At 51.5% G+C, this 25063-nt stretch overlaps 1 protein-coding gene across 2 annotated transcripts; it reads right to left on the reverse strand.

The window, feature by feature from the left end:
* On the reverse strand, positions 1–24961 carry CAD (carbamoyl-phosphate synthetase 2, aspartate transcarbamylase, and dihydroorotase). 2 transcript variants are annotated; one of them, XM_014850357.3, is made up of 44 exons: positions 24701–24961; positions 24313–24452; positions 22317–22446; positions 20851–20993; positions 20536–20677; positions 20168–20339; positions 19781–19966; positions 19484–19596; positions 19058–19203; positions 18652–18783; positions 18278–18511; positions 17924–18145; positions 17536–17724; positions 17143–17267; positions 16830–16960; positions 13884–13996; positions 13180–13424; positions 12709–12955; positions 12237–12335; positions 11825–12049; positions 11559–11741; positions 11147–11365; positions 10703–10870; positions 9900–10082; positions 9679–9783; positions 8986–9225; positions 8662–8743; positions 8186–8352; positions 7863–8027; positions 7556–7687; positions 7136–7337; positions 6562–6752; positions 6327–6467; positions 6007–6108; positions 5468–5564; positions 4819–4863; positions 4545–4714; positions 4360–4434; positions 3614–3826; positions 3283–3408; positions 2935–3090; positions 2747–2848; positions 2441–2535; positions 1–2332 (listed from the first exon to the last, which is right to left on the reverse strand). In XM_014850357.3, exons 1-44 carry the CDS (start codon positions 24780–24782, stop codon positions 2230–2232), a joined length of 6678 nt encoding a protein of 2225 aa, XP_014705843.1. In that variant the 5' UTR covers positions 24783–24961; the 3' UTR covers positions 1–2229. The 2 variants fall into 2 exon arrangements, with proteins under 2 accessions (XP_014705843.1, XP_070368484.1); XM_070512383.1 differs by lacking the exons at positions 1–2332; positions 2441–2535; positions 2747–2848; ... (4 more) ...; positions 4545–4714; positions 4819–4863 and adding an exon at positions 4969–5175 and having other exon boundaries at positions 24701–24934.
* Between the last annotated feature and the right edge of the window lie 102 nt (positions 24962–25063).

Genomic DNA, 25063 nt, shown 5'->3' on the forward strand with positions numbered 1-25063 from the left:
CTGGTTGTAAGGGAAAGAAGTTTATTCAATTTAGAGCTGTGTTATGATTAGGAGAGCCAAAGAAAGGATCAGGGCAGGAACACCTCCCACCACTTAGCAACTGACTAGAATGTGTATGCCGCTTGGCGGCAAACAGTGCTTCTACTTGAGGATGAGGCTCTCCGAGTTCTGTGGGAGCTTGTGTGTAACAGATTCCCAAGTACTTGGGAAAATAATCTCTGACTTGTTCACATAGCCTAAGAAGAGTAACTGAAGCTCTAGAAATGAGTAGAAGGGTTCTATAAATGATATTCTCTTTTCCAACCAACAAAGCCCTCCAGGCACCTGAGGGAGAACTTTTCAGGGTCAGGGTTTGGAAAGCCTGGGAAGGGTTAACATTAGCGGGAAAGGAGAGATCTCAGAGGAACAGATGGTGTTATGCTTAGCCCCACCATTCTTCAAACAGTACCTGTGGCTATGAGTTCCTATTTCTGTTGGAATCTACATCCAAACCTCTTGGTCTGGTCCATCAGACTCTCAACCCTAACAATACGGAGTGGAAATGCCCTGCTGGGTCTGGGGGTATCTCCTCACAGTGCTGCAGACACAGAACTACCACTCTGATGTTCAAGCTATGCTGGAAGTAAGATTCTTCATCCTCTTCCCATCTACCTGCCAAAGCTTGCCCCTCCCTCTGGAACCAGCCGAACCCCAACTCCCGTGGGACTTTCTGAGTCCAGATCTGTGCTGATCTCTCTTCTGAAAAGTGGCTCCACACAGACACCTTAGACTTGTTCTCTGGTTGTTTAGATTTGTGTGGTTTGTCTCTCCCACTGCTTTTGGAGGCCCTTAAAGCCCAAAATGACTTTTTTCTTTTTAATAAAAAGATGGGTTTGAAGTCAAGTGGTCCTGTATATGAATCCTAGCTATGTGACTATGGGCAAGTCACCCAGTAACTTTTCTGAGCCAGTTTCTGCATCTTTAAAGACAGTTGGAAGGTTGGTATAAGATTAAATGAGAATATGTGTAAAGGTCCTGCTCACACTAAGTTTTCAAAAAACAAGTTCCTTCTCCTTTTCCCATGCCTGTGACACACTAATAGCTCACTGCAGGAAGTAGGTTCTTCCTGAATGATGTTGGAACAGTTTGGACCATCTTGTGCCAACATGTGGCAGTTCAATCTGTAGAAGTCACTGGATGCCCTATCACCTGAGGTCTCAAAATTGAGGGTGAGAATTATCTTGTTCATCCTCTACCTCCATTGCACATGGTGCTTTGTACCCAGAGGGTGCTAAATTAAAGTCTGCTGGATCAAGAAATTTCTCTAATGCTACTAAAACTTGCAGAACCGAACAGCTCACAGACTTCGAAAGATCCATGAGCTACTCACCCCAGTCCCCCTCCCTGGAGTTCCTAAGCCAAAGTGCTCCTCAGCCCTCCATGGCGTCTGCCCCTCTGTCCCTAGGCCAGTCTGAAAAGTCCAGTGTCAGACCGAGGCTCCCAGGGACAGCATGTAGGAGGGGCTCCTACACTGACGGCAGCTGGAGAACTCCAAGGCGAGGTTTTGAGGACACAATGGCTACCTCAGACACTGAAGGAGAGGACTAACCAGACAGAGGAGAGAAAAGGCCTACAGCACCAGGAACCTCAGCAGTCAGGACCCAGCTGCTCAGCCTTCCTTTCACCATGACTTGTGTCAGAACTTTTCAGTGTAATCTAACCGAAGAAAGAGGGCTGGACATGGATCAGTGTAGTGCAAGACTCAAAGAGCACCAACAGAATACCAGGTTCCTGCCAGAAGCCCAAGGAGACATACTGAAAATGCTCAGCCTGGCTGCTCAGCCTGGGCCAGAACAAGAGCCTGCCCAGAGTGGCGCTCTCGTATTTGGGAAACTGCTCTGGTTTTCTAGAGGAAAGCTCTGCCTGTTACACTTAATGTTCTATGCTGAAGCCAGATACAAGCAAGGAAGCAGGAACTAGAAGCAGTTCAGCTGTTTACTAAGTCAGTAGAAAAGTCACTGTACAGATTTGAGGTGCAATAAGGGAGAAAGGCCCAACTGGGCCCCACCCCCATGCTAGAGAGCTCCAGTCCAGTCCAGTGCTTTAAGTGTGGTCTGCAGGTGTGCGTATCTGAGCATGTGAACTATCTGGATGGCCCAGAGCATCTACTAGGTGTGCTGCCCCCGTAGGGGGCACCAGATTCCGTGCCCAGCAGTTGGGCCTGATGAGAAGAGGCTGAGCAGCCGGGCCCTAGAAGCGGCCCAGCACTGTGGCTAACAGAGCCATACGTATGTACATGCCATTCTCAGCCTGGCGGAAGTAGGCTGCTCGGGGGTCTGAGTCCACCTCCACACTGCAAGAGAAGAAAAAAGTTACCACACAGCCCATGATGGCCTGTCCAGGACTAAGTGCCCTTCCACAGCCAGCCCCCAGCATATCCTCAATTTTGACACCGTGTCACCTTATCTCATTGACGCGGGGCATTGGGTGCATCACCACCATCTTCTTCTTGGCCCGGGTCATGATGTGTGGAGTGAGTATAAACTGGCCAAAGCACTGTGAGGCAAACAGGAGGCCCATCAGTGCCTCGGGTCAAGGGTGGCTATGAGGCCACAAGGCTGGGCTCCCCTGAGGCCCCCTCCACACCCACACAGAACTATCACAACTGAGGGGCCCCAATCAAGCTCCTGGGGCCCAGCCTTCCTGGTTGCTAGTCTGGATGCCTGGCAGCTCCAGCCCTGGCTTCTCCTCAAACTCCAGCACTCACAGCTTCATACTCCTGAGTAGAGCCAAAGCGTTCCTTCTGGATTCGAGTCATGTAGAGCACATCTGTGTCAGGCAGCGCCTCCTCAATGCTCTCAAATTCCTCCTGGAGGGTGAGGCAGAGCCAGGCTGAATGCAGTGCCAGGCTCTGCCTGTCTAACCCATGTCCCCCTTGGCCTGCCAGGACCTTACCTGCTTGGTGCCACGGGAGGCCACAAAGTCCCACACATTTGGTGGCATCCGCAGGCTGGGAGGCGCCACGTAGCGCAGGCTGACACGATACTGGGTGAGCAGGCAGGCCAGGGAATGCACTGTGCGTCCATGCTTCAGGTCCCCCACCATTGTGATCTAGCAGAGGAACCCAATCACCAACAGGGCCCCTAGACTGAGCACCCCCCATCCCATTTCAAAGCTTGCAGCCTTAGGATCAGGACGGAGGCCCTTTGATGCAGCATGCTGTGGAACAGAGAAACTACTTCCCACTGCCTCCCTCTCCACACCTTCCCCGGGCAGGCCTCCAACCCCTGCCACCACTCTCACCGTCATGCCATTGACAGTCCCAAGCTCCTCCCGGATGGTGAAGATGTCCAGTAAGGCCTGGGTGGGATGCTCTCCAACCCCATCCCCGGCATTGATCACTGGCCTCCGGCAGTGCTTGGCTGCCAGCTGTGAAAATGGGAGTAAGGAAGGAGAATTCTGTCTTCTGCATCTCAGTGGCCCCACTCCCTGGCACCATCCCACTCTTCCTGGGCCCCCTCAACTCATCTGGCCTAACCTGAGACTTGTAGTCACAGAAAATGTGAGCAGAAGGGACCTCACATCCCTGGGTCCAGTTTAGTCAATCATGTCCTGGTGCAAAGGCCAACCTCACCTCCACTGCCCCAGGCTGGGGGTGCCGAAGCACGACGACATCAGCATAGCAGCTCATGGTCTGCACTGAGTCAGCCAGGGATTCGCCCTTCTGGACAGAGGACGTGGCTTCTGAGAAGCTGAGCACAGCGCCCCCTAGTCGGGCCATGGCTGCCGCAAAGGAGCTGCTGGTCCGTGTGCTCACTTCGTAGAACATGGAGGCCATCACTTTCCCCTGGAGAGACGGCAAGAGTCAATGTGTACGTGTGTGTGTTCATCTTGGGGAACGCGCAGGCTGCTGCTTGCCTCCCCAGCTTATACAAGAGGGGAGCTGAGAGAACCCCCGACCCTCCCCATGACTGGTGTAGCCTTGCTATTTCCACCATTAGTATCACTCTGAGCTGAAGGTTCCACCTCTAAAGAGCCATTGTTAAGTGTCTGAATGAGACACTCATTCCTGAGGAGAGAAGGAAATCTCCTGGCTCTCTCTCCATGAATACATCAGCACAGAGCAAGTGACCAAATGGGTGGGCTGACGCGCTGGTGCTCAGGGCCTTGCAAGTCAGCCAAATATTGACAAGAGGAAGGCAAACATGGGAGAGGATGACCTAGAGCAGCAGGACGTTCCAGAGCAGAGGCCGAGTTACCTGCGGTGGAGGGTGTGGACTCCCAAGACGGGACCTGTGGTAGGGGAGGGAGATCCCTCTGACCACCGCACAGCCCTGCTCACAGGGGCCTGGAAACTCAGCCCACAGCCCTGACCCTGACCTTGAGGATGTCGAGGCTCCGCTCCTTCTGCACCATCATACGCAGCGTGTGTGCCACATTGAACAGGTGAGACATCTACGAAAGACTCCGAGTCAGCTGGAAAGGCAGTGGCCCCCAGAGGTCCTAGCCCCAACTTTCCAGATACTCAAAGCTCTGGGTGTCCCCTTCCTCCTTCCCCCAGGCACCTGATCCTTGGTGAACTGCTGGACGGACAGGATGTGTTGGCCCACTAATGAGTGGAGCAGGGGTGAGGTCTGGGGGTGCAGCAGGCCAGGGGTCCCCAGGTTTTGGGGTGATGCCTGTCTAGGTACTGGAGGTGGAGGGTAGCAGGTGCCATCAAGGGTTCCCAACAGCTCTGCAGTGAGGGACGGGACAGAAGAGACTGGTCAGAGGGTTCCTCCTACCCAGGTCAGATCAGAGGTCCCCGAGGTGAGCGTGTGTTGTGGGGCAGTCTCTCACCTGGCTCAGCTGCCTTCCGAGCAGACTTGTCCTTTGGCTCCTCAGCTGCAACAGGGCGACAGGACAGATGTAAGCCTGTGGTGGAGGTTTGCGAAGAGCCCCCACTTCCCCACTGGATCCCAGTGTCCGTGTTAAACCAACTCACACCACAGTAGCTATAGCAGGTTAGGGGAGGGAGGACACGTGATTTCCCATGACAGCTATTGTGTGTGAGCAGTGGTGCCCTCCCAGGGCCCTCCCAGGTGACAAAGGGATCCTAGGCAAGGGGAATGGCCAGGCTCACACCAACCAACAACCTGGATTTACCCCACTCTCTGCTGCCCTGCGGGTTCCCAGCTCCCAGGAGGAGGAACACAGCTGCCCACAACAAAAAAGGGCCTGTGAGAAGAAGCTGTGGGATGCCTGCCTCATGTTGGGTGGACTGATTTAGGCAAAGGAGGGTACAGTGGATCAGACTAGGATAAAGGGATGGTGGGAAGGGCAGGGTAAGTGGACAAAGGTGAGGTGCTGGAAAGGGAGGGCTTTGACCACTCCTAGGCCACTGAACTCCTAACACCGGTCCATCCAGGACACTGTGGGAAGAGGAGCCATCCCTCCACGTCTCTATGCCCAAGTGGCCCCACCCTCCACGTCACAGGACCTCCCTTACCTGGCAGACCTGGGTCAGAGGCTCGGTGGATTCGGGGTGGCAGGTGGAAGCGGCCATCAGGAAGCCCTGGGATGCCCCGGCGGGGCCTTTCGGGTGTCTGGAGAGACATGAGCCTAGACTTTTGAAAAGTACTGACCCAACGCCTCCTCAAATTCAATCCCTCACGAAAAGCCAAAATGCCCACTGTCCACGTGGACTCCATTCTCCATCATCTCACCTCAGCTCCACCCTTCCACTACACTGTCCTCGACACAGGTAGACAAACTGGCCTCTTAGAAGTGTGTGCTAGCCCCACAACAGGCCCCCAGATATACCTCTGGTTGGGTTAATAATGGCCTTCTGTTTCTCACAGATAGCCTCATCAACTGAGAGTTAATTTGACGTTTTGCAGTAGACAGAGAGATGGGTGGTGGAGATTTTAACTGTCAAGTGAAGAGCATTCCACCCCTCAACCACCAATCAAAATGTTTATGCTGCAGCCCTGCCCCTGGCTGCACCCACGCAATACCCACATCCTGGCCCCAAAGCAGTATGAATACCGTGGTTATCTCACTGGCAGCAGGGGCTGAGGGTGTGAGCTGGGGAACTGCCCCCTGAGGCCACTTGCGCACATCCTGTCCATAGCCTGGGGGCACCAGAACCTGCAGACAGAAAGCAGAGGCAGGTGACTGAGGAGGGAGTAGAGAGCCAGACTGGGATCCTGAAGGAGTGGAAGCCAGCAAGAAGAAAAATTGCCTTTGGGTACCCGTGCCCACCACATACAGGGCAGCCGGAGGAGGCAGTGGGACTGCATGGATTTGCTGGGTGGGACAAAAATGGCACTGGGGAAGGTGGGGAAGGGCGTGGGGGACACAAGTACCTGCCCGTCAATATAGGCGACCTCCCCTCGTAGGACTACACGGCGGACTGTGCCCTTCACCTTCTGCCCTTCAAAGGGTGTCCAGTGGGCCTTGGAGAAGGGCATGTAGCTGGGGACTGTCCATTCATGCTCCAGATCCACCTGCCCAGAGTCACAGGGTGGGCTAGTAGAGGGCCATACCATGGAACAGATCCAAGGGTTGGACGGTCCCCACCCCAAGCCCTCATCCCCACACCTCCACATAGGTGTCCTCCTGTGGGGGCAGGTGAAAGATACGCCGAGGATTGTGGTGCAGTCGCTGCAGCAGGTCGTCCAGGCTGAGCCGGCCCTCGCTTACAGCTGTCAGCAGCAAGGGCAGCATGGTCTCGAGCCCTGGGAAGCCAGGAGGAGGCCGGGGCCCACACTTCTCCTCCAAGGTGTGGGGGGCTGAGAGGAAAAAGAGGATGTTCCTCAGGACCAATGACCTCCACAGCTGGGAAGTCACATACACCACCAGGACTGCACTGTCTCACCACCAACCCTAAGGCTAATTTTTTCTGGAAATTGGAAAATAGGGAAACCAGGACTGCTGCCATCTTCTGGGGCCCACACCTTCTTCCCATATTCTCTTATTTATAATTTTACTCACTTGCTCATTCATTACTTTCCTGAATATTAATGAAGGTCTATCACACACCAGGCACCACAGAGGCTGGGGTACCCCTCAGATCAAGTCCCAGTGCTCGTGGAGCCCAGAGTGCTGGCCCAGATTCCCTGAGCTGGGGCATGAGCCCTTCTGGGTCAAGGAGGCACATTCTGGGCCCTCTCACCGTGGTCTGAGGCGAAGCAGTCGATGACAGCCATGTTCTCCCAGAGGGCCTCTACATCCTGGCGGGAGCCAAGTTCAGGCCGGACCTCCCCCTTCCCGGGCCCCAGGCGTTCCAGATCATCGCGGCTCAGGAACAGATGGTGGGGTGCCACCTCGCAGGTCACTGGCAGCCCCCGTGCCTTTGCAGCTTTAATCAGCAGGATCTGCGGGGAGAACAGGTAGAGGTAGAGGAGGCCTCCCTCTACGCCCTGCCCTACAAAGTCCCTGCAGCCAACCATTCCTCTAGGAGAGTTACGAGGCAGACATGCTGACGGTGCTGGCTCCAGGCTTTCCCTGACCCTCTCTTGCTCCCAAGGACTACCCTGACCTCTTGTGCTACTGGGAAAGCATTGGGGCGCTGGGACCTCTGGTGTTCTCTCACCTCCTCCTTCCGTGCCACGTGACATATGTGCACTGAGCGCTGGGTCAGTTGAGCCACCATAAGGATGGCGGCAACAGTCTGCCGCTCCGCATGGGCCACAATGGGGAGGTGCGATGGCCAGGTCTCGAAGTGCTAGGGGCAGGAAGAACTCTCAGGGAGTGGACAGAGCCTTTGATTCTCTGTGCTCATCAGAGCCCAGAGTCCTCATGGGGCTCTCCTGACTCCTCACTGCTGGCAACCCACTCTGTGGGGCCCTCAAGCCAGGAAGCATGGTGTGGCTGCCTCCTCCCACATGCCCACTCCCTACCTCCATCCACTGGGCCACACTGTCCAGCCGCAGCTCCGAGAAGGTCTCATTGAGGTACAGTTTCAGCCCTGCAGCAGACCCAGCCACAGCGCTCAGGGTCCCTGCATTTTCTGATGAGGCTCCGAGGAATAAGGCAAAGTCACAGCGGGCACCAGCCTCTGCTAGCTGGAGAATACATAGGAGATAAGGCCCATCAGCATCCATGCCAGCCTGGCACCAGTGGCATGGGCCCCTCGGGAAGGACAGAGGGAGTAGGGCTCAGGGAAGCAGGGGAGGTTGGTGGGGGCATGTAGGTCACATGAAGCAGGAAGGCAAGGGCTCACCTTCTGGGCCAGGGCCAGAGCAGGGGCATCAATGATGGGGGGCCGGGTGTTAGGCATGGCACACACCATAGTGACACCCCCAGCCAGGGCAGCAGCTGTGCCTGAGGCAAAGTCCTCCTTGTGTGTCCCACCTGGTTCCCGCAGGTGCACATGGACATCAATTAGTCCTGGGAGAACATGGAGATGGTAAGATTAGAGGAAGATTCAGAGATGCGAAGGGTATCAAGGAGATGAACTGGGGTGGCAGGAAAATTCACAGCAACTAATAAAAATAAGAAGTGGCAAGGTTCCTCAGTCAAGGGCACTGTGGATCGAGAAACAGAAGAGCTCAGAGTGAGAAAGATTCTGGGGCCTGCACACTCTATAGAGTCCAGGGCAGGGAGTGGGGCCCACAGCCATCATCTATCATACCCAGGATCTCTATGCCAGCTGCTACTAGTGTCCAGAAGCCAGGTTCTCCCAAGAGATACACTTACCAGGTAGCCGCACAAGCTTTTGGGAGGTCATGCAATCAACGTGCACCTTCAAAGGAGGGGCTGCCCCGATCTGGCCTAGGGCCTGCAGGTGAAAACCATGGTCAGACCTGATTTAAGGGCATCCTGGGAGTTGTAGGTAGGGACTGGGTTTTCCCATAAACCAGGCTCCTACCTCTCTATACACACTTCTCTCTGTGGCCACAAAGCTTGATTATTAGCAGGGCTGCTTCATACTGCGATTTCCCACCCCCTTGACACATTCACTTCTCCCTCCTCCTCCATTAACACTGGCTGTCTTCTTCCCAGCACCTAGGTCTTGGTTACCTCCACAAACAGTTTGGTGCACTTGATATCGATGATGAGGGGCACGGAGAAGTCAGCAGCCAGGCGCCGGGTGCGGTAGCCCTTGGTGACAAAGGAAGAGAGACGCCGGCCCCCGGCCCCACGCATTGACAGGTTAATCACTAGCTCGAAGTGATTCTCTGCCAGCTGGTCCAAGATGCTTCGCTGTGGTGGGCACTCACCATCCACTGCCTCGTCAAAGTGCCAGTCCACAGCTGTTACCTGTGGCCCAGAGACAAGGTCAGGGTCAACCTGAGCTTGGCTGGTATAAGGAAGGCAGCTTGAAGGGAGGAGAGGTGGCCCAGGAGTGCATGAGGAGACTGAGGACCGACAGGGTGGGGACCAGAGCTGCCTCTATTTGCAACTGGCAAAGTATATTTCTTGACAAGAAACATATCTACATTATGGTTACTAAGGACTCTGCAGAAGGAGCCTACACACGCGTACATATAGAAACAAAATTCTGGAAGGAAATATACCGGAACGGTAACAATGGTGAAGAGACTGTAAGGGATTTTTTTCTTTCTTCTTTTCTGTATATTCTACTTGCTCTACATGGAATATATGTGATTTATACAATAGCAATAAAAGCAAGGGAAAAGGGAGAGAATTCTCTGGTGCTTTCACAGCCATGAAGGCGGGGTGGTGTGGGGTCGGTCTGGGGAGCCCCGGTACCTTGACGCCGTGCTCGTTGTAGTAGTCAGCGGTGCCCAGACTGGCGTAGAGGCTGTAGCCCAGGCTCTCCAGCAGCCGCACAGTTGGGAGCAGCTCGCTCTTGTTCTGAACCGAGCAGAAGGAGGATGAGATGTGTTTCTCTCATCTCCTGCTTCAAGGTCAGCCCTGGCCCCGAGAGCCAAGGCCATCTGCCCCCACCTCCCAGCCCCCGGCTTCTGTACCTTATAGCTGCCAATGGTCAGCAAGATGTTCTTCTTGGGGATCTTAAAGCCAGTGCTGAGCATGGCCTTGAGGTAGGCCTCGCAACGGCTCTCCCCAAAGCAGGCCACTTCCCCAGTACTGGTCATCTCCACACCCAACACCACATCAGCACCCGCCAAGCGGGAGAATGAGAACTGGGGCACCTGAGGGAGCAGGATGTGAGAGAGGCCCAGGCAGATGGGGCCCACCTCCCCTCACCAGGAGAGGCAGGCACGGTCCCCTCCTTGGTCCCCTCCAAACAGGAGGGTGAGCCTCCCCGCGCTGCCCTACATGTGCCCTACACCAGTCAGTCAGCTGCTTCCCAGACACACTCCGGGTCACCCCTCAGCTTCCACCAGGCTATTCCTTGGCCTTGGAATACTTCCTCAACAAGCTCTGCAAACCAAACATCCTGACCATCCTCCGAGGCTCAGTGCACATACCAACTCCTCTCTCAAGCTTTCCCAGGTCACTCCTTTTGGAATTGGCATCTCCCATCTGTGAACTCCTTTAGCATTTTGTTTACATCTTTACTATGTGGTTTGTCAGACTGTTCTATAAACAAGCTGTTTGGGATCCAACTTCTCTTGTCTCCTGTTACTAGAGCGGAAGCTCCTAAGGGACAGAGACTATCTGGTCACCCTCATGGCCCAGCGATGCTCTGCCTACAGTAAGAGCTCGGTTTACGTGTTGACTGACATAGAATATGTGGGGTAAGTGAACTCTCTTGCACTACTTGTCTCCCCGCTTCTCACTCCTAACCCGGGGTTTCACTCCTCCGTACCTTTACCCCCACGACTCCAGAGCCAGTCATGAGCCCCACAGGTTCCACTTTTTCGCCCATGATGACCCGTGTGGCCAAGGCTACTAGGTCCACGCCTAGTGTCTTGGAGACGAAGGGGAAGGAGCGAGAGACACGCACGTTGCATTCAATAACTTTCAGCTGGTCGTCCTGGGGCAGAGAGGGATTGGTCAGGCCTTCCGCAGGCTGGGCTTGCTGCCACTACTCCACTGACCTTGACTCTTCCCCTCACTCACCGTTCTGTGGGTAATCAGCCCGGGACAGGGGTCAGGGTGACTTACTGTCACAAAGCCTGACAACAACGTGGGCCCTAGCCATGACCCTTTCCCTCCAGCTGTCCTGCCTATTCTGATGAGGGCAGGAAACAGAGCAGGGATCCCTGGCGCTGTGGCCCTCTAGTCCCTTCCTTTAGCCCCCTCTTACTACCTTGGCAATGAGCTGCAGATTGAAGGGTCCCGTGACCTGCAGCTCCTGGCCCACAGCATGCACAATGGCTTTGATCCGCTCCAGGGTTTTGGCAGTGATGTCTTGTGGTGGGGTCACCAGTGTGGCATCGCCTGAATGCACACCTGCATTCTCCACATGCTCAGAGATGGCAATGGCTGCTACCACGCCATCAGAGGCCACAGCATCCACATCAATCTCCTAGTGGGGGCACACAGGGCAATGGGCAAGGGCCATCTTCCTTTCCCACTTGCTTCAGGATGTCCCTTCCTTGAGAAGCCCTGGCACAATCCATCCTTCCCAGCCCCCTGTGCCTACAAATTTCTGCAGGACCAGAGAGGGAAGTCTCTAAGGCTGGAAGCCTGCCCTCGGAGACTTGTCTGCAGCCTCCTACCTTGGCCTCCTGGATGAACTTGGAGATGACCACAGGGTGCTCCTTGGAGACGGCGGCTGCGCTGCTCAGGAAGCGCTCCAGGTCCCCGTCGGTGTAGGCCACATTCATAGCAGCACCACTCAGCACATAGGAGGGGCGTACCACGCAAGGGTACCCCACTGTTTGGCAGAACTGGCGAGCAGACTAAGGGTGCAGGGAGCTTAGCTGGGTTGGTCACACACCCCTGACATCATCTAGCCTCCAGCCCCCACCAGGTTCCAGCTCACCTCTAGGTCACTGAGCTCCCTCCACTGAGGCTGGCTGATACCAATGGTGTCAAGGAGCCGGGAGAACTTGAAACGGTTCTCAGCTGAGTCGATGGATTCAGGGGAGGTGCCCAGTATCCGGCACTGTTGCCGATGCAAAGCCATGGCCATGTTGTTAGGCAGCTGGCCACCCATGGACAGGATCACGCCTTCAGGGTTCTCCAGCTCATAGATGTCCATCACCACCTACAGTGCAGGAGGAGACAAATGGCGGTAACAAGCGGGGTCAGGGATCTGAACCCTCTTGCTCATTGCTCCTCACCCTCCACCCACTTCCCCTCAAATCCCACAAGTTCCAAAGAATCTTAGGTCAGTAGCCACTCCCACTTGGCCCTGGCCACCTAGGCTAATGGGTAGCCTTCATCCCTCTCACCTCAAAAGAGATCTCATCAAAGTAGAGTCGGTCGCACATGTCATAGTCGGTGCTGACTGTCTCTGGGTTGTAGTTCACCATGATGGTCTTATACCCCATCTGCAATAGGGAGGGGAATGATATTTAGCAATTAGGTGGGAGGAGGAACATGGAGAAACTAAGCCAAAGCCCCTACTTCAGAGAGTACCACCTCAGCTTCCTCTGAAATAGCTGTACAGGACACCTGCCTTGGGAAGGAAGTAGGACCAGCACTGTACATATCTGAGAAGTAGGTACAAAGTGTTGGAGAGGAGATACATGCCCCATGTGGGGCACAAGATGGCCTAAGGGGAGCCCCCCCAACCCAAAGCTCTATGACAGATGTAAGGTGCAGCAACTAATAGAAAGTTCAAGAATTAAGTGTGGGTGGAAGGCAAATGCTGGAGCTGAATAGAAGAGTAGAGAAAACGGTATGAAAGACTAGCTCTTAGACCTTTCGGAGCTGCTGGATGCAGCCCACAGCACACCAGTCAAACTCAACGCTGGAGCCGATACGGTAGACACCAGAACCAAGGACCAGGACATGAGGCGTTCGAAAGGTGAGGTCATGGCTGGTGCCCCAGTATGTTAGGTACAAATAATTTGTCTGGGCTGGCCACTCAGCTGCAACTGTGTCAATCTGTTTCACCGCTGGGCAGATCCCTAGTTCCTGACGCAGCTTGCGAACAGCCAGCTCTGTGCTAAAGGAGAAGAAGGGTCAGAAACATAGACCCTGGGAGTGGAGTACGGACTGAGTAGAGGGGTGAGATCCCAGGGCAGGGATCAAAGAGGAAATATCCCGGGGACGAAGGTCAGAAGCCCCCAAAGCTCCTGATCCTGTCCCTCCCTTCCGAGGGCCCCTCACTGGTATAAAGGTTCTCTGCCCCACGTTTCTCAGCCCGAGGCCCTCACTGCCATCTCTGACCTCAGAACCGCAAGGGCAATCTGCTTGTCTGAGAAGCCAAGGCGCTTGGCCTGGTGCAGCAGGTCTTGGGGCAAAGGCTGTCCACGATGTTGTTCCAGCAGCTGGGTGTGTGCTATGATCCGCTGCATTCGGTGCAGGAACCACCGATCGATGCGTGTGAGTTCGTACAGGCGCTCCACTGAGTAGCCAGCCCACAGAGCAGCTGCCACCACGAAGATCCGCTTATCTGTTGGAGTCTCCAACTCCTAATGGGGAGAGGGCAGACAGATGGATATGGAAGGACTGTGCAGAGGTGGATGCCAGAATGTTAAGCAAAACATTCCCAATCTACTTTTAGTGCCTCAAAAATCCTGACAGCAAGAGTGCTACTGTCTTAGGAGAGAAACTAGAGACCAGAGAAGAGGCTCTGCAACTGCAAGACCCTGGATAGAAATCCTGGCTCTGCCCCTTGCTGGCTGTGCGGCTTTGAGTAAGTTCCACAACCTCTCTAAGCCTCAACCTCCTCATCTGTAGAAACAAGTCTAATAATACGTCCTCATATAATGATAAATGAGATGAAATCATGAAATTCTCAGCAAAGTGAAAACACAGCAAAGGTCTAATAATGATCACTGCTGGTACTACAGGTAACAAGCTCATGGGCCACGGACAGAGAGAAGCAGGTCTGTTTTAGGGGTGTTGCCAGGGGGAGGGAAGCCACTTACCATATCGCTGACTGGCTTTACCGTGTGATCGAAGCCCGCACAGTTCTCATCCACCATGCGCAGAGCCTTCTGGAAGGCCTCCTCAAAAGAACGCCCAATGCCCATGACTTCACCTGGAGGAATAGGACGTAGGAACTGAATGCCTGGGGACTGGGGGCCCACGGGGTAGGGGGAGGTGGCGGCTGCGGGAGGGAGCGCCCAGAATGTCTATGGTTTACAGTCAAGCCTCCAGAAGGTTCTCAGGGCAAGTCCCATAGTGGTGGGATTTATGGTGTTTCATTATTGAGAAATCTCAAACTTGCAGCTCTTCTTCCTACCATTTTCATGTTTTATTAGTGAATATGGAATTAAAATGCGTAAAATGGGCACGTGGGTACTGAAACATCCACTTGTGATGGGATATTGGCCCATCACAGTGGCCCAACCACTGGTGGGTCTCCAGTTATCTGGGTTGCTTTACTCATACTGTGATGACACCATCTGGGGTCTGTCTCATCCTTTAAAACTTTTAAGAAGTCTGGATAACAGGAAGATGATCTCACTACTCTTTGAATCCAGCCAGAGCTAACCACATTTACAACTGTCATTTTAGAGTATTTCTTTCTGGACATTTTTCAGATGTATGTTTTATATATGATTATAGTGTACAAACAAGTTCTATCCTGCATTTTCCCTCATCATAAGCATGTTCCCTCATTGCTATGTGACACTGCCAGCAGTTTAATTCCTGTATGACTATCATAATTTAACTGCTCACTTACTGAAGGACATTTAAAGTGTTCATCGTTCTAAGTGAGGCCGTGATGTTTTCTGTGCTTTGGATTATCTCCTTAGGATAAATTTTCAGAAGTGCAGGGGCAATGAGTAAGACAAATTTTCTGGCCCTTGATAACTATTAATTGCTTTGTGGAAGTTTCTGCTTTACAAAGTATAAGTCCAACCAACTTTCTACGAAGTATGTATAGTCATTTTAAACAACTTTTACTAATAAGCAAAAGTACTGTTTTATTTTAACTAGATTTCCGTTTATTAATAAGAGGAAATTTCCTCCCCCCGACCAGGTTTGCTTATTGATTTCCTCTTCTGCAAAGTTTTGTTCACATCCTCTGACAATTTACCCTAGGGTCTCCAAGTATTTCTTGCCAATTGTATTTTTCTATTTACAATCCTAATAGTTGCTTCTTTAAAAAATTTTTCGAGGGGCCAGCCCAGTGGCGTACCGGTTAAATTCATGCACTCTACTTTGGCAGCCCGGGGTCTGCCGGTTAGGATCCCGGAAGGGGACTCACACACCACTCATCAAGCCATGCTGTGGCAGCATCCCACACACAAGACAGATGAAGACTGCCACAGATGTTAACTCAACAACAATCTTCCTCAAGCAAAAAGAAGAAGATTGGTAACAGATGTTAGCTCAGGGCCAAACTTCCTCACCAGAAAAAAAAAAAATTTTTTTTCCAAAAAACCAAGATGCTAATAGTAGTGTTAAGAAAGTGGGTTATGAATGATTTTATTCAATTCCTTTATAAGGTGGTTATATTACAAAAGTTTTTATTTTGGGTAAAATAAAAACATGCATGCCTAGAAAAATTCTGGACTCATATAAATACACCCAAATTAACCTCTGTGTGACAAGACTACTAGTGATTATCCTTCTTCAGTTAAACTGTCCTTTCTAATCTGTCAATGATTCATGTATCTTACTTTATAATAAAAGTTAAAAAAAGTTACCCAACAAAATCATATTCTAAGGTGGCTTGAATAGATGTAAAATATTTAAATGTCTCATCTAGGAATCAATCTTTGTCCTATTTTCAAGCCACTGCTTTTAGCCACTATTTAATCATGGCTTCATTCCCATGTTTATTATAATTTTCATATAACAGAAACTAATCTCCAGAAGGAACAACTTGGCAGTCTTTTTTAAGATTTCTAAAAATTCTGAAATAATATCTGAGCTTAGAGTTACTTATTTAAAGGCTACTAATGCTCTTAATGGAAATCTGGAGCACAATGAAATGCCCTTATCCTTAGCAGGGGGCATTTTGGTACATGTGCATGCTTGTTTTGCTCAAAATGTTTCAGAGGACAGTCTAAGGCAACCTGAAAGGGATGCTATAGGGAAGCACATTCACTCAGTTCCAGCACACTCTACCACTGCTTGGAGGCTGTTTATTTACCCATTCACTTTTCAGGACAAAATTTCTGTTTTTATGAAAAAAGTCTCTGATGTCCTGATCTGATCTTAAACATTGTGTTAAAAAAAAAAATGTCGTTTAGTGACCAGGCAAAAAGTGCCCAGAGGGGGAGATATGCTAAGAATGGCTGCCACTGTGCTGACTTGGATTTCGAAAGTTCACAGGAAAACAGCAGTCATCATTTCCCTGAAACATCAGTATTTAAACAAGCATGGAAAACAAAATGTCACCGGCGTGAACACCTAGTAATGAGGCCATGGGCAAAACGCCATGAAACGCTGTGGTGCCATTTCACAGAACTGTCTCACCGACGACAGGCAATGTAGGGTAACAGGAACACGCAACTAGGGACCAGGTCTAGCTTTCAGTTCTTGGCTCTGCCCTCTACTCAGCCGTGACATTTTCCTTCTGTAAGCACCTCAGTTTGCTCATTTGTAAAATGAGAAGATGAGACAGTCTGATGGGTACCACCCCATTCCAGAGATTCTGACATGCCATCAGGAAGTGGAGGTGGCATGTCTATTCTGACATAGTTTCCAGATGCCTTTGAGCCCCACTCCTGATGAGGACTACTATCTCAGTTTGAAATGTCCCTATTCTGAGAACTGCGTTCCCATGAATTCAGCTGCTAATATAGAAGCTGAAAGGCCATGCCAGGGAACTAACTCTATAACATCCTAGATTCTTGAGATGGGTGGGACCCCGTGGGTGATCTAGGGAGAGGTCTCTTGGGGCATGTCTCTCTCACCAACGCTCTTCATGCAGCTGCCAATCTTTGTGCTGACACGGAGGAACTTGCTGAGGTCCCAGCGAGGAATCTTCACCACACAATAATCCAGGCTGGGTTCAAAGGCTGCTGTTCCTCCTGTCACTGAGTTACTGGGAGCCATCAGGTAGGAGTGGCAAAAGGACAGAGCAGCAGATGTAAAGGGGGAGCTTCCAGATAGCTCTCTCCACCCCCACACATCCAGGTCAACGTCCTTTTCGTATTCCCCATCCCATGAACATTTTCTTCAGCTCCCCATGCCCTTGCCTCCCTGATCTCTCCCCAACCCTTGTACCTGAGCTCAGGCAGAGGGATGCCCAAAGCCAGCTTGGCTGCCACATAGGCCAGTGGATAGCCTGTGGCTTTACTGGCCAGGGCAGAGCTGCGGGAGAGCCTGGCATTCACTTCGATGATGTAATACTAAAAAGAGACCAGAGAAAGAGTCACAAGGTAACTGGCCAAGAAAGCTCACCTAGGAGAGGTCTCAGAAAGGCAAGAAAATAAAGCTCCCCCTGAAGGGATGGAGAGCAAAATTGCCCCCTTGTCCCTATGACCCAACCCTACCAAAGACAATCCCAGCTTCTGCTCAAGTGTCTTTGGGGCCTAAAGGCCTCTCAGCCTTGAGGCCCCAAAATTATGGAAGAATGTCCAATAGCTAGACTATCGGCTCCAGGGCCTAGAGTCTCACCTGCTCAGACTCGGGGTTCAAGGCATACTGGACATTGCACTCCCCAACGATTCCAAGGTGCTGGGTCACCTTGATGGCCGTCTGCCGCAGCAGCTGGTACTCCCTGTTATTCAGCGTCTGGCTCGGAGCCACCACTATGGACTCACCAGTGTGGATGCCCAGTGGGTCTAAGTTCTCCATGTTACACACCTGTGAAGGGAGGGTCCTAGGGAGGTCACTGCCAAAGGGAGTCAGGAGAGGCAGAAGGCTGAGTCCCAAGGTTCTGTTGCCTCTGCCACCCATCCTGGTTCTGAGTGACATCGAACCCTCAAAGACCCAAGCCCTGGTTTCTGCTCTTACAAGCACTCATACTGCCTGACACTAACCCCACCCTTCCTTCATCACTCACCGTGACACAGTTGCCATAGGCGTCTCTCACCACCTCATACTCAATCTCCTTCCATCCCTTCAGGGACTTGTCTATCAGCACTTGGCTGGTATGGGCAAAAGCTGTGGCCACAAGAGCAGAGAGTTCCTCCTTGTTGGAGGCAAAGCCAGAGCCTAGGCCACCCAGGGCAAAGGCTGCACGCACTAGCACAGGGTACCCTAATCGCTCGGCGGCTGCCTGGGCCTGCAATGAGCAGAAGAGACAAACAACAGATTAGGCCTTGAATGCCTGCTGTGCAGAAGGTTCCTGGTCCCAGAAAAAAATAAGATATAAAGAAAATGACACATTCTACCTTTTCCCAACCACCCCGCGAACCTGTTCAAGAGAATTTGCCGCCTCACTGGGGGCTATATGCTCTCCGATCTCTGCCATCCTTGAGGCAAAGGCACGTCGATCCTCAGTCAGCTCAATGGTCTTCACAGGTGTACCCAGGACCCGGACCCCATACCGAGCTAGCACTCCAGCCTTGGTGAGCTCCACACCACAATTCAGGGCTGTCTGGCCCCCAAAAGTCAGCAACACGCCATCCGGGCGCTCATTACGGATCACCTGAGGAAGGAGAGAAGAACAACAGGCATTAAGACCCTGGGGTTAGGGAGTGGATCAAAGAAGTTTAGAAACCCAGAGTGACCACAGGATCCCCTGTCCGCATGGGTCCCCTCCTCAGTCCAGCCTTACCCTAGTCATACCTGGGTTACGTAGTGAGGTGTTATGGGAAGGAAATAGACCTTGTCTGCTAGCCCCTGGGAGGTCTGCACTGTGGCAATGTTGGGGTTGATCAGCAATGTCTGGATGTTTTCCTCCTTCAGGGCCTTGATTGCCTAGAGGAACAAAAATGGCATATCAGCTTCAACTGCAGAAAAAAGATTGTAAACAGCTTTAGACTGGCCTTTCTCTTCCTCTTCTTTCCCTCCCTGTACTCTTAGTCCCTAATAACTGACTTCTGTTCCTCACCACCTCACCTTTCCACACATTCCCCAGATCTTGTTTCATTTCCTCCCTACAACCAATGTTCATGTCTCAGCCCTTCTCCGTAAGACTCTATCCACTCCTGAGGGTCACACATCCAGAGGGGTGGGGACGGACACGCTTTACCTGAGAGCCTGAGTAGTCAAACTCTCCAGCTTGCCCAATGGAGAGGCCCCCTGAGCCCAGGATCAGAACCTTTCGTGGTGGTGGAAGCCCCGAGCCTGGGGTGCGAATTCCACGGGGACAGAGGCGCTCAGCCAGCCGTTCTCGAACTGCGGAGGCAAAAAAAGTCATAGAATGTTAGAGCTGAATGAGACATGAGTGATCATCTAGATTAACCCCCTCCCTTTACAGAAGAATCCAGAATAAGCCATGCCTCTAGTGAGTGGCAGAGGCAGAACCAGAACCCAGGACTCATGACTCTGGAGTTCCTTTCAATAGAAACATAAATGCATTACCTTGGCTTGGTTGCCTTCCCACCCCACCCCCTTAACCTCCCCAAAATCTGACCCTGTTCTTAGTTCCACAGCCCAGATTTGCTGAGGCACTTACCTGTCTGGCCCCCAGGGTTTCCAGCTGTGGCTTCTTTCACAGTTTCCAGAAAGATATCAAAAAGAAGTTCCATATCTGAAGGGCCAGCTCGGTGCTCTGGGTGAAACTGGACACTGTTGAAGAGATTGGATTAGGAAACCTGTCATCATCACCACCCTGGGCACTGGCAGCCTAGGAGGAGGGCAGTGGGATAGACAACTGGGGTCCACTTCTGTGCTTTACTTTTTCATCTTCAAGTCACAGGAGGCTTCAAAGCTGTACAGAACCAGTCACCCTGCCAGAATCACCCAGGCTCACCTGAAGAAGGGCAGGCTGTCATGTACAATGCCTTCACTGGAATGATCGTTGGCATTGGTGAAGAGAGGAAGCCAGCCTACTGGCAGTGAGTCTGTTTCCACAGCAAACCCATGGTTCTGGGATGTCAGAAAGCAGCGCCCAGAGCCCACCAGTAAGCATGGCTGATTATGGCCGCGGTTCCCGTATCTGGAGATGGAAGTATGCTGAGTCACAGGCCTTTCACTCTCCCTCCACCGCTGTACCAAACCCAACTCTTATTGGTCTCACGACTCTCATCAGCCCCTGCTCCTGTTTTAACACTAATAAACACCAACTCTATTTCTATTCCCAAGACTCCCCACCCCTTATGTCAGCAGTGTGGGCCCTTCCTCTTCCCACACGTCCTACCTCATCTTGTAAGTCTTGGCCCCAATGGCTAAGGCCAACAGTTGGTGTCCCAGACAGATCCCGAAGACAGGCCGGGGATTAGGCTCAGATAAGACATGGCTCAGTGCGGATACCACACTAGGATAGGAGGCGGGATCACCAGGGCCATTACTCAGGAAGAGACCCTCATACTCTGGAGAGGGCAGAAAAGATGACATCAAAACCAGTAGTTCAACCAGAGAGACATACTTGCAGCCCTTACCAGTAGAGCAAAAGCCCTTATCTCCACCTTCTTCCATGCAATTCACATTGATTTTAGCAACTGGACCAAGGGACTGATTTCCCCCCATGCTGTTGTCTGTGGGCCTGTACAGACCCCAGCTACTCACCCTGGCTGTCTAACACGTGGTCCCACGGTACCACAGTGACCTCAGCCCCACGCTGGCACAGGCATCGGATCTGATTATACTTGAGGCCACAGTCTAAAGCAAGGATCCGAGGAGTACCTCCTGCATTGAATACCCGTGGAGCCTAAGGAACAACGGGCAATTGTTGGCAGCTGTGATCCATGGGTATCGATATGCACACACCAACCCACACCTTTGAGGCCTCTTTTGATTCTTCCTCAAATATTCACCCCAGTTATAGGCAGAAGATAGCTACTGTGCTACAGCTTGCAACACTCTCCCACTCTACCTCTGTACCTTAATGGAGACCTCTGGCACCAGGGGGCGGGCATTGGGGTCCAAGAATGGCAGGGCTGCAGGATCTGTCCCATCCTGGACCAGCTTTCCCAGAAGAGACCCTTGCTCTCGTAACTTCTTCGTCAGCTCCCGAGTGTCCACTCCTGTCAAAAGAGCACCCTCTGAGATTACACTCCCCCAACTCATCCATGAGGTTAGACTTCCAGGAGCACTTCCATTCCAGAGCCCTGAGTCACACACGGCTGTTCTATGGGCATCAAAATTCTGGGCCATCCTGATGGAGTATACTACCATGAAATACTCTTGCCAAAAATATCACATCTGAGTTGAACTGTGACTCCTGATTTCTCCGTTTACAGAATATAACACCAAGGGACAGAAGAACATAGTAAATGACACTATAGGAATATAATTAACAAACTGCAGACTATGGGATACTCTAAAGGAAAACTGATCTGTTTTTGTCAAATAGGTTACAAGGCCCATAGATTAAAGAGAAACATCAACAAAATGCAATGTATGGATCTTGTTCAGATCCAGATTCAAACAGACAAACAGTAAAAAAAAAAAAATTTTAGGGTTCGGCCTGGTGGCACAGCGGTTAAGTTTGCACATTCTGCTTTGGCAGCCGGGGTTTGCCAGTTCAGATCCTGGGTGCAGACACGGCACTGCTTGGCACGCCATGATGTCGCAGGCATCCCACATACAAAGTAGAGGAAGATGGGCACGGATGTTAGCTCAGGGCCAATCTTCCTCACCAAAAAGGGGACTGGGGCTGGCCCGGTGGCGTAGCAATTAAGTGCGCACATTGTGCTTCGGCAGCCCGGGGTTCACTGGCTCGGATCCTGGGTGTGGACATGGCACCGCTTGGCACTCCATGCTGTGGTAGGTGTCCCACATAGAAAGTAAAGGAAGATGGGCATGGATGTTAGCTCAGGGCCAGTCTTTCTCAGCAAAAACGATGAGGACTGGCAGCAGTTAGCTCAGGGCTAATCTTCCTCAAAAAAAAAATTTCTAGAAAATTTTAAACATTGCATGGATATTTGATATTAAGTAATTACTGTTAATTTTTTAAAGAAATGATGTTATTGTGGTCATATTTTAAAAAGGATTCCTTTTTCATAGATATTGAACTATTTGTGGATGAAATGATACAATATCTGAGATTTGCTTCAAATTAATCTAGAGGTTACAGTAGTGGTGATGAAATAAGCTGAGCCCTGAGTTGATGATTATAGAAGCTAGGGGTTCATTATACTATTCTCTCCTATTGTATGTTTGAAATTTTCCATCTGAGCAAGAGCTGTTTCTTCCCCCAGCCCTGGACTCCAATCTAAACTTTCCAAATTAGATACATCCTACTACAACCTCGGACTCAAGTCCCAATAGTGCACAGAGATCTTCTCTTGATTCTTTCCATCCAGGAATCTGTGCTCTGCCCAGATACACCTATGCTCATGCCATACCTTGCAGGCCAGGTATGCCATGCTGTTGCAGCCACTCGTGCAGGGTGCAGGCGGCACTCCAGTGGCTGGGCGTGGGGCAGCACTCTCCTACCACCAGTCCTGCTACATGGATCCCCGAGGATTCAAACCACTGTTAATAGAAGGACATAATCATGAGGAGCCCAAGGCCACATAACTGCCCGTCATCTTTTACCACTGTACAGCATGGACCCTTTCACACACACTGAATGACCTGTCATTCCTTGAACACACCAAGCACCTCATGCTTTTGCCCTTTACCAATAATGCTGTCATCCATATGAAACAATGAACCCATGGGCCCAGGGTGCCTATTTAATAACTGAAAGTGTCATTTTCCTTTTTCCTTTTCTTTTACCCAAAACTGAGATCACAAATCTCCTCTTCTGTGAAGCTACCCCACTCACCCACGGCAGCTTGTGCCTCCTCCCTGGAGCTCCCCTAAGCTCACTTTATTTCCACTGTTCTTGCTATTTATACTGTATGATGAATGCGTCAGTGTCTTCCTCACAGAACTGTGAACTCAAGAGCAAGGTGCCTGACGTATGATAGCAGTCAACGAATATTTACTGAGTGCCCACTTGGCGCCAGACATTGTAACAGATGCTGGGGCAGGAGCAGTGAACATGAAAAAAACAAGGTCCCTGTCTTCACAATGTTAATCTGCCACTTAGGGAACCTGAGAATTAATAAGGTAACATGTAAATAAACAAGATCATAATTACAGAGTGTGACAAAAACAGAGTGTAAGAGTGGTAGGTGCACAACACACTACTAAATAAAAACAAGGGTTCAGGGTACAATATTAGGCATGATTATATCTCCCCTCTTCATAGACGATCACTGTTAAAGACAAAAGATAACACAAATTGGCTACGCAACAGGTAAGCACTTAAGTAAATAGAGAAACAGTTCCTTTATGTGGGAGGGAGTGGCTTATTTAAATTCTATCTGCTTAGCAGTTAAAGGTTTAAAGGAAGATGGATATTGAGACCGCTCTTTAGAGATCTGAAGGAGAGTTCGGCAGAACCCTCACCACTAGGTGAACTAGTCTGCCCGCGGACAAGTGCATTTACAGCATATGTGCCACAAAAGCATCTGTGGTGGGTTGGTGGCTCCAGGAGGCCTTACTCACTCTAGTTCTGTCAGAGCCTCAGTTATGCAGGTTTATGAACTCAATTTTGTCAGTGTGTCCAGTTGACAAAGCTGAAGACTGACATACGTTAACTGAGATACTACACCATAAACTACAATGTAGTCTATTTATAGGTTTGTGATGAGGGATGGTCCTTTCCAAGAATAACAAGTGTGTCCCTCACCTGGAGCTCCCTCTCCTAAGTGTCAGGGTGACTGGGAAGGCAAATTAATAATTAAGGGCTCAGTAAGCTGGAATTAGGACAAAAAGAATTTTGAGGAGTACTGTACCTAGGCTATGGTGACTTCCACTATTAACTTGGGTCGATTTTTTTATTACTTGAACTCTCAGAAGGCAACCTAGTTTCCAAATTTCAGAGGACGAATAGGGGAAACCTCACTGTGGGAGGAAACTAACTTTTTTCTTATCTAGAGGTAAGAGCTTTCCTGAAAAGTGGTAGAAAATGAGGCAAGGTAAAGAAAGTAGGCTTAAGAGATGATAATCAACTTCACTGGTTTGGTAGGGACCCGCTGTCACTGGGAGGAGTGTGACCCTAGTTTCCCGTCTCTTTCCCACTAATCTATATAATCTTAAAGCATTGCTCCCATCACACGACTCTGCTGCTAAGAAGTCTTCACTGGTTCCTTACCAAAGTCCAGATTCTCTGGCTTGGCCTCCAGCAGCACTCCGTGCCTCTCAAAACACTTAACAAGCTCTGCGTAGTACTTGTCTTATCACTTCTGTGTGTATCTTTGTCCTCTCTAGGATGCCTAGCAGAATGTCAATCTCATCACTAATTACTGACTTGAAAAGGAATGTAGAGAAAACATTGAGTGTGGCTACCTTGCTGAGACCGAATTCATCCACTTCATCTGGGGGGATGCCATAGTTGCCGACCAGAGGATATGTCAGCACTAAGATCTGTGCTTTGTAGGAAGGGTCAGTGAGGGCCTCAGGGTAGCCGACCATGCCAGTTTGAAACACTGCAAGAAAGAGGAGGGCTGGGGCTTAGGCAGGGCACCCTTCGGAAAACTGCCCCGCGCGATGAGAATGCCCCAACGGAGGCTGTCTTGACCGTGAGGGATGAAATGAGCTGGGCTGGAGACATGGGCACCGAATGGGGGGAGGGGGTGCGCAGGCGGGAAAATGGCGGGGTCTGGGCAGGGCAGGCTGGGCAGAGAGAGGCAGCAGAGAGTGGGATGAGGTGGGCAGCCGGCCCGGGCTTGCTTACCCACTTCCCCGGCAGTCGACACAGCGGCCCCAAAGGGCTGGCCCTGCAGGACCGACCCATCCTCCAACACCAGGGCCGCCATAGGAACGGAGCACAAAGCTGGGGGCGCGCAGAAAAGTTGCAAACGCAGCAATTCCCAGCCGGTGCGGAAACCACGTGAGGACGGCGCGCCAGGAGAGGTCCACGTGGCTAAAAGCACTGGCGACCACAGAGAGCACTGCGTGGAAACCGCATGAGCTCAGTTTGCACCCAGCAGACTGCGGCGACGCGGAAGAAGGCCGCGTGAGGGGCGGGGCCAGGCACGTAAGGGGCGGGGCCAGGGCAGTGACCGGGTTAGAGCCGCCTCGCCTCGCCCACACAAAG

Source organism: Equus asinus, chromosome 6 (genome assembly GCF_041296235.1).
Source record: "Equus asinus isolate D_3611 breed Donkey chromosome 6, EquAss-T2T_v2, whole genome shotgun sequence".
NCBI lineage: Eukaryota > Metazoa > Chordata > Mammalia > Perissodactyla > Equidae > Equus > Equus asinus.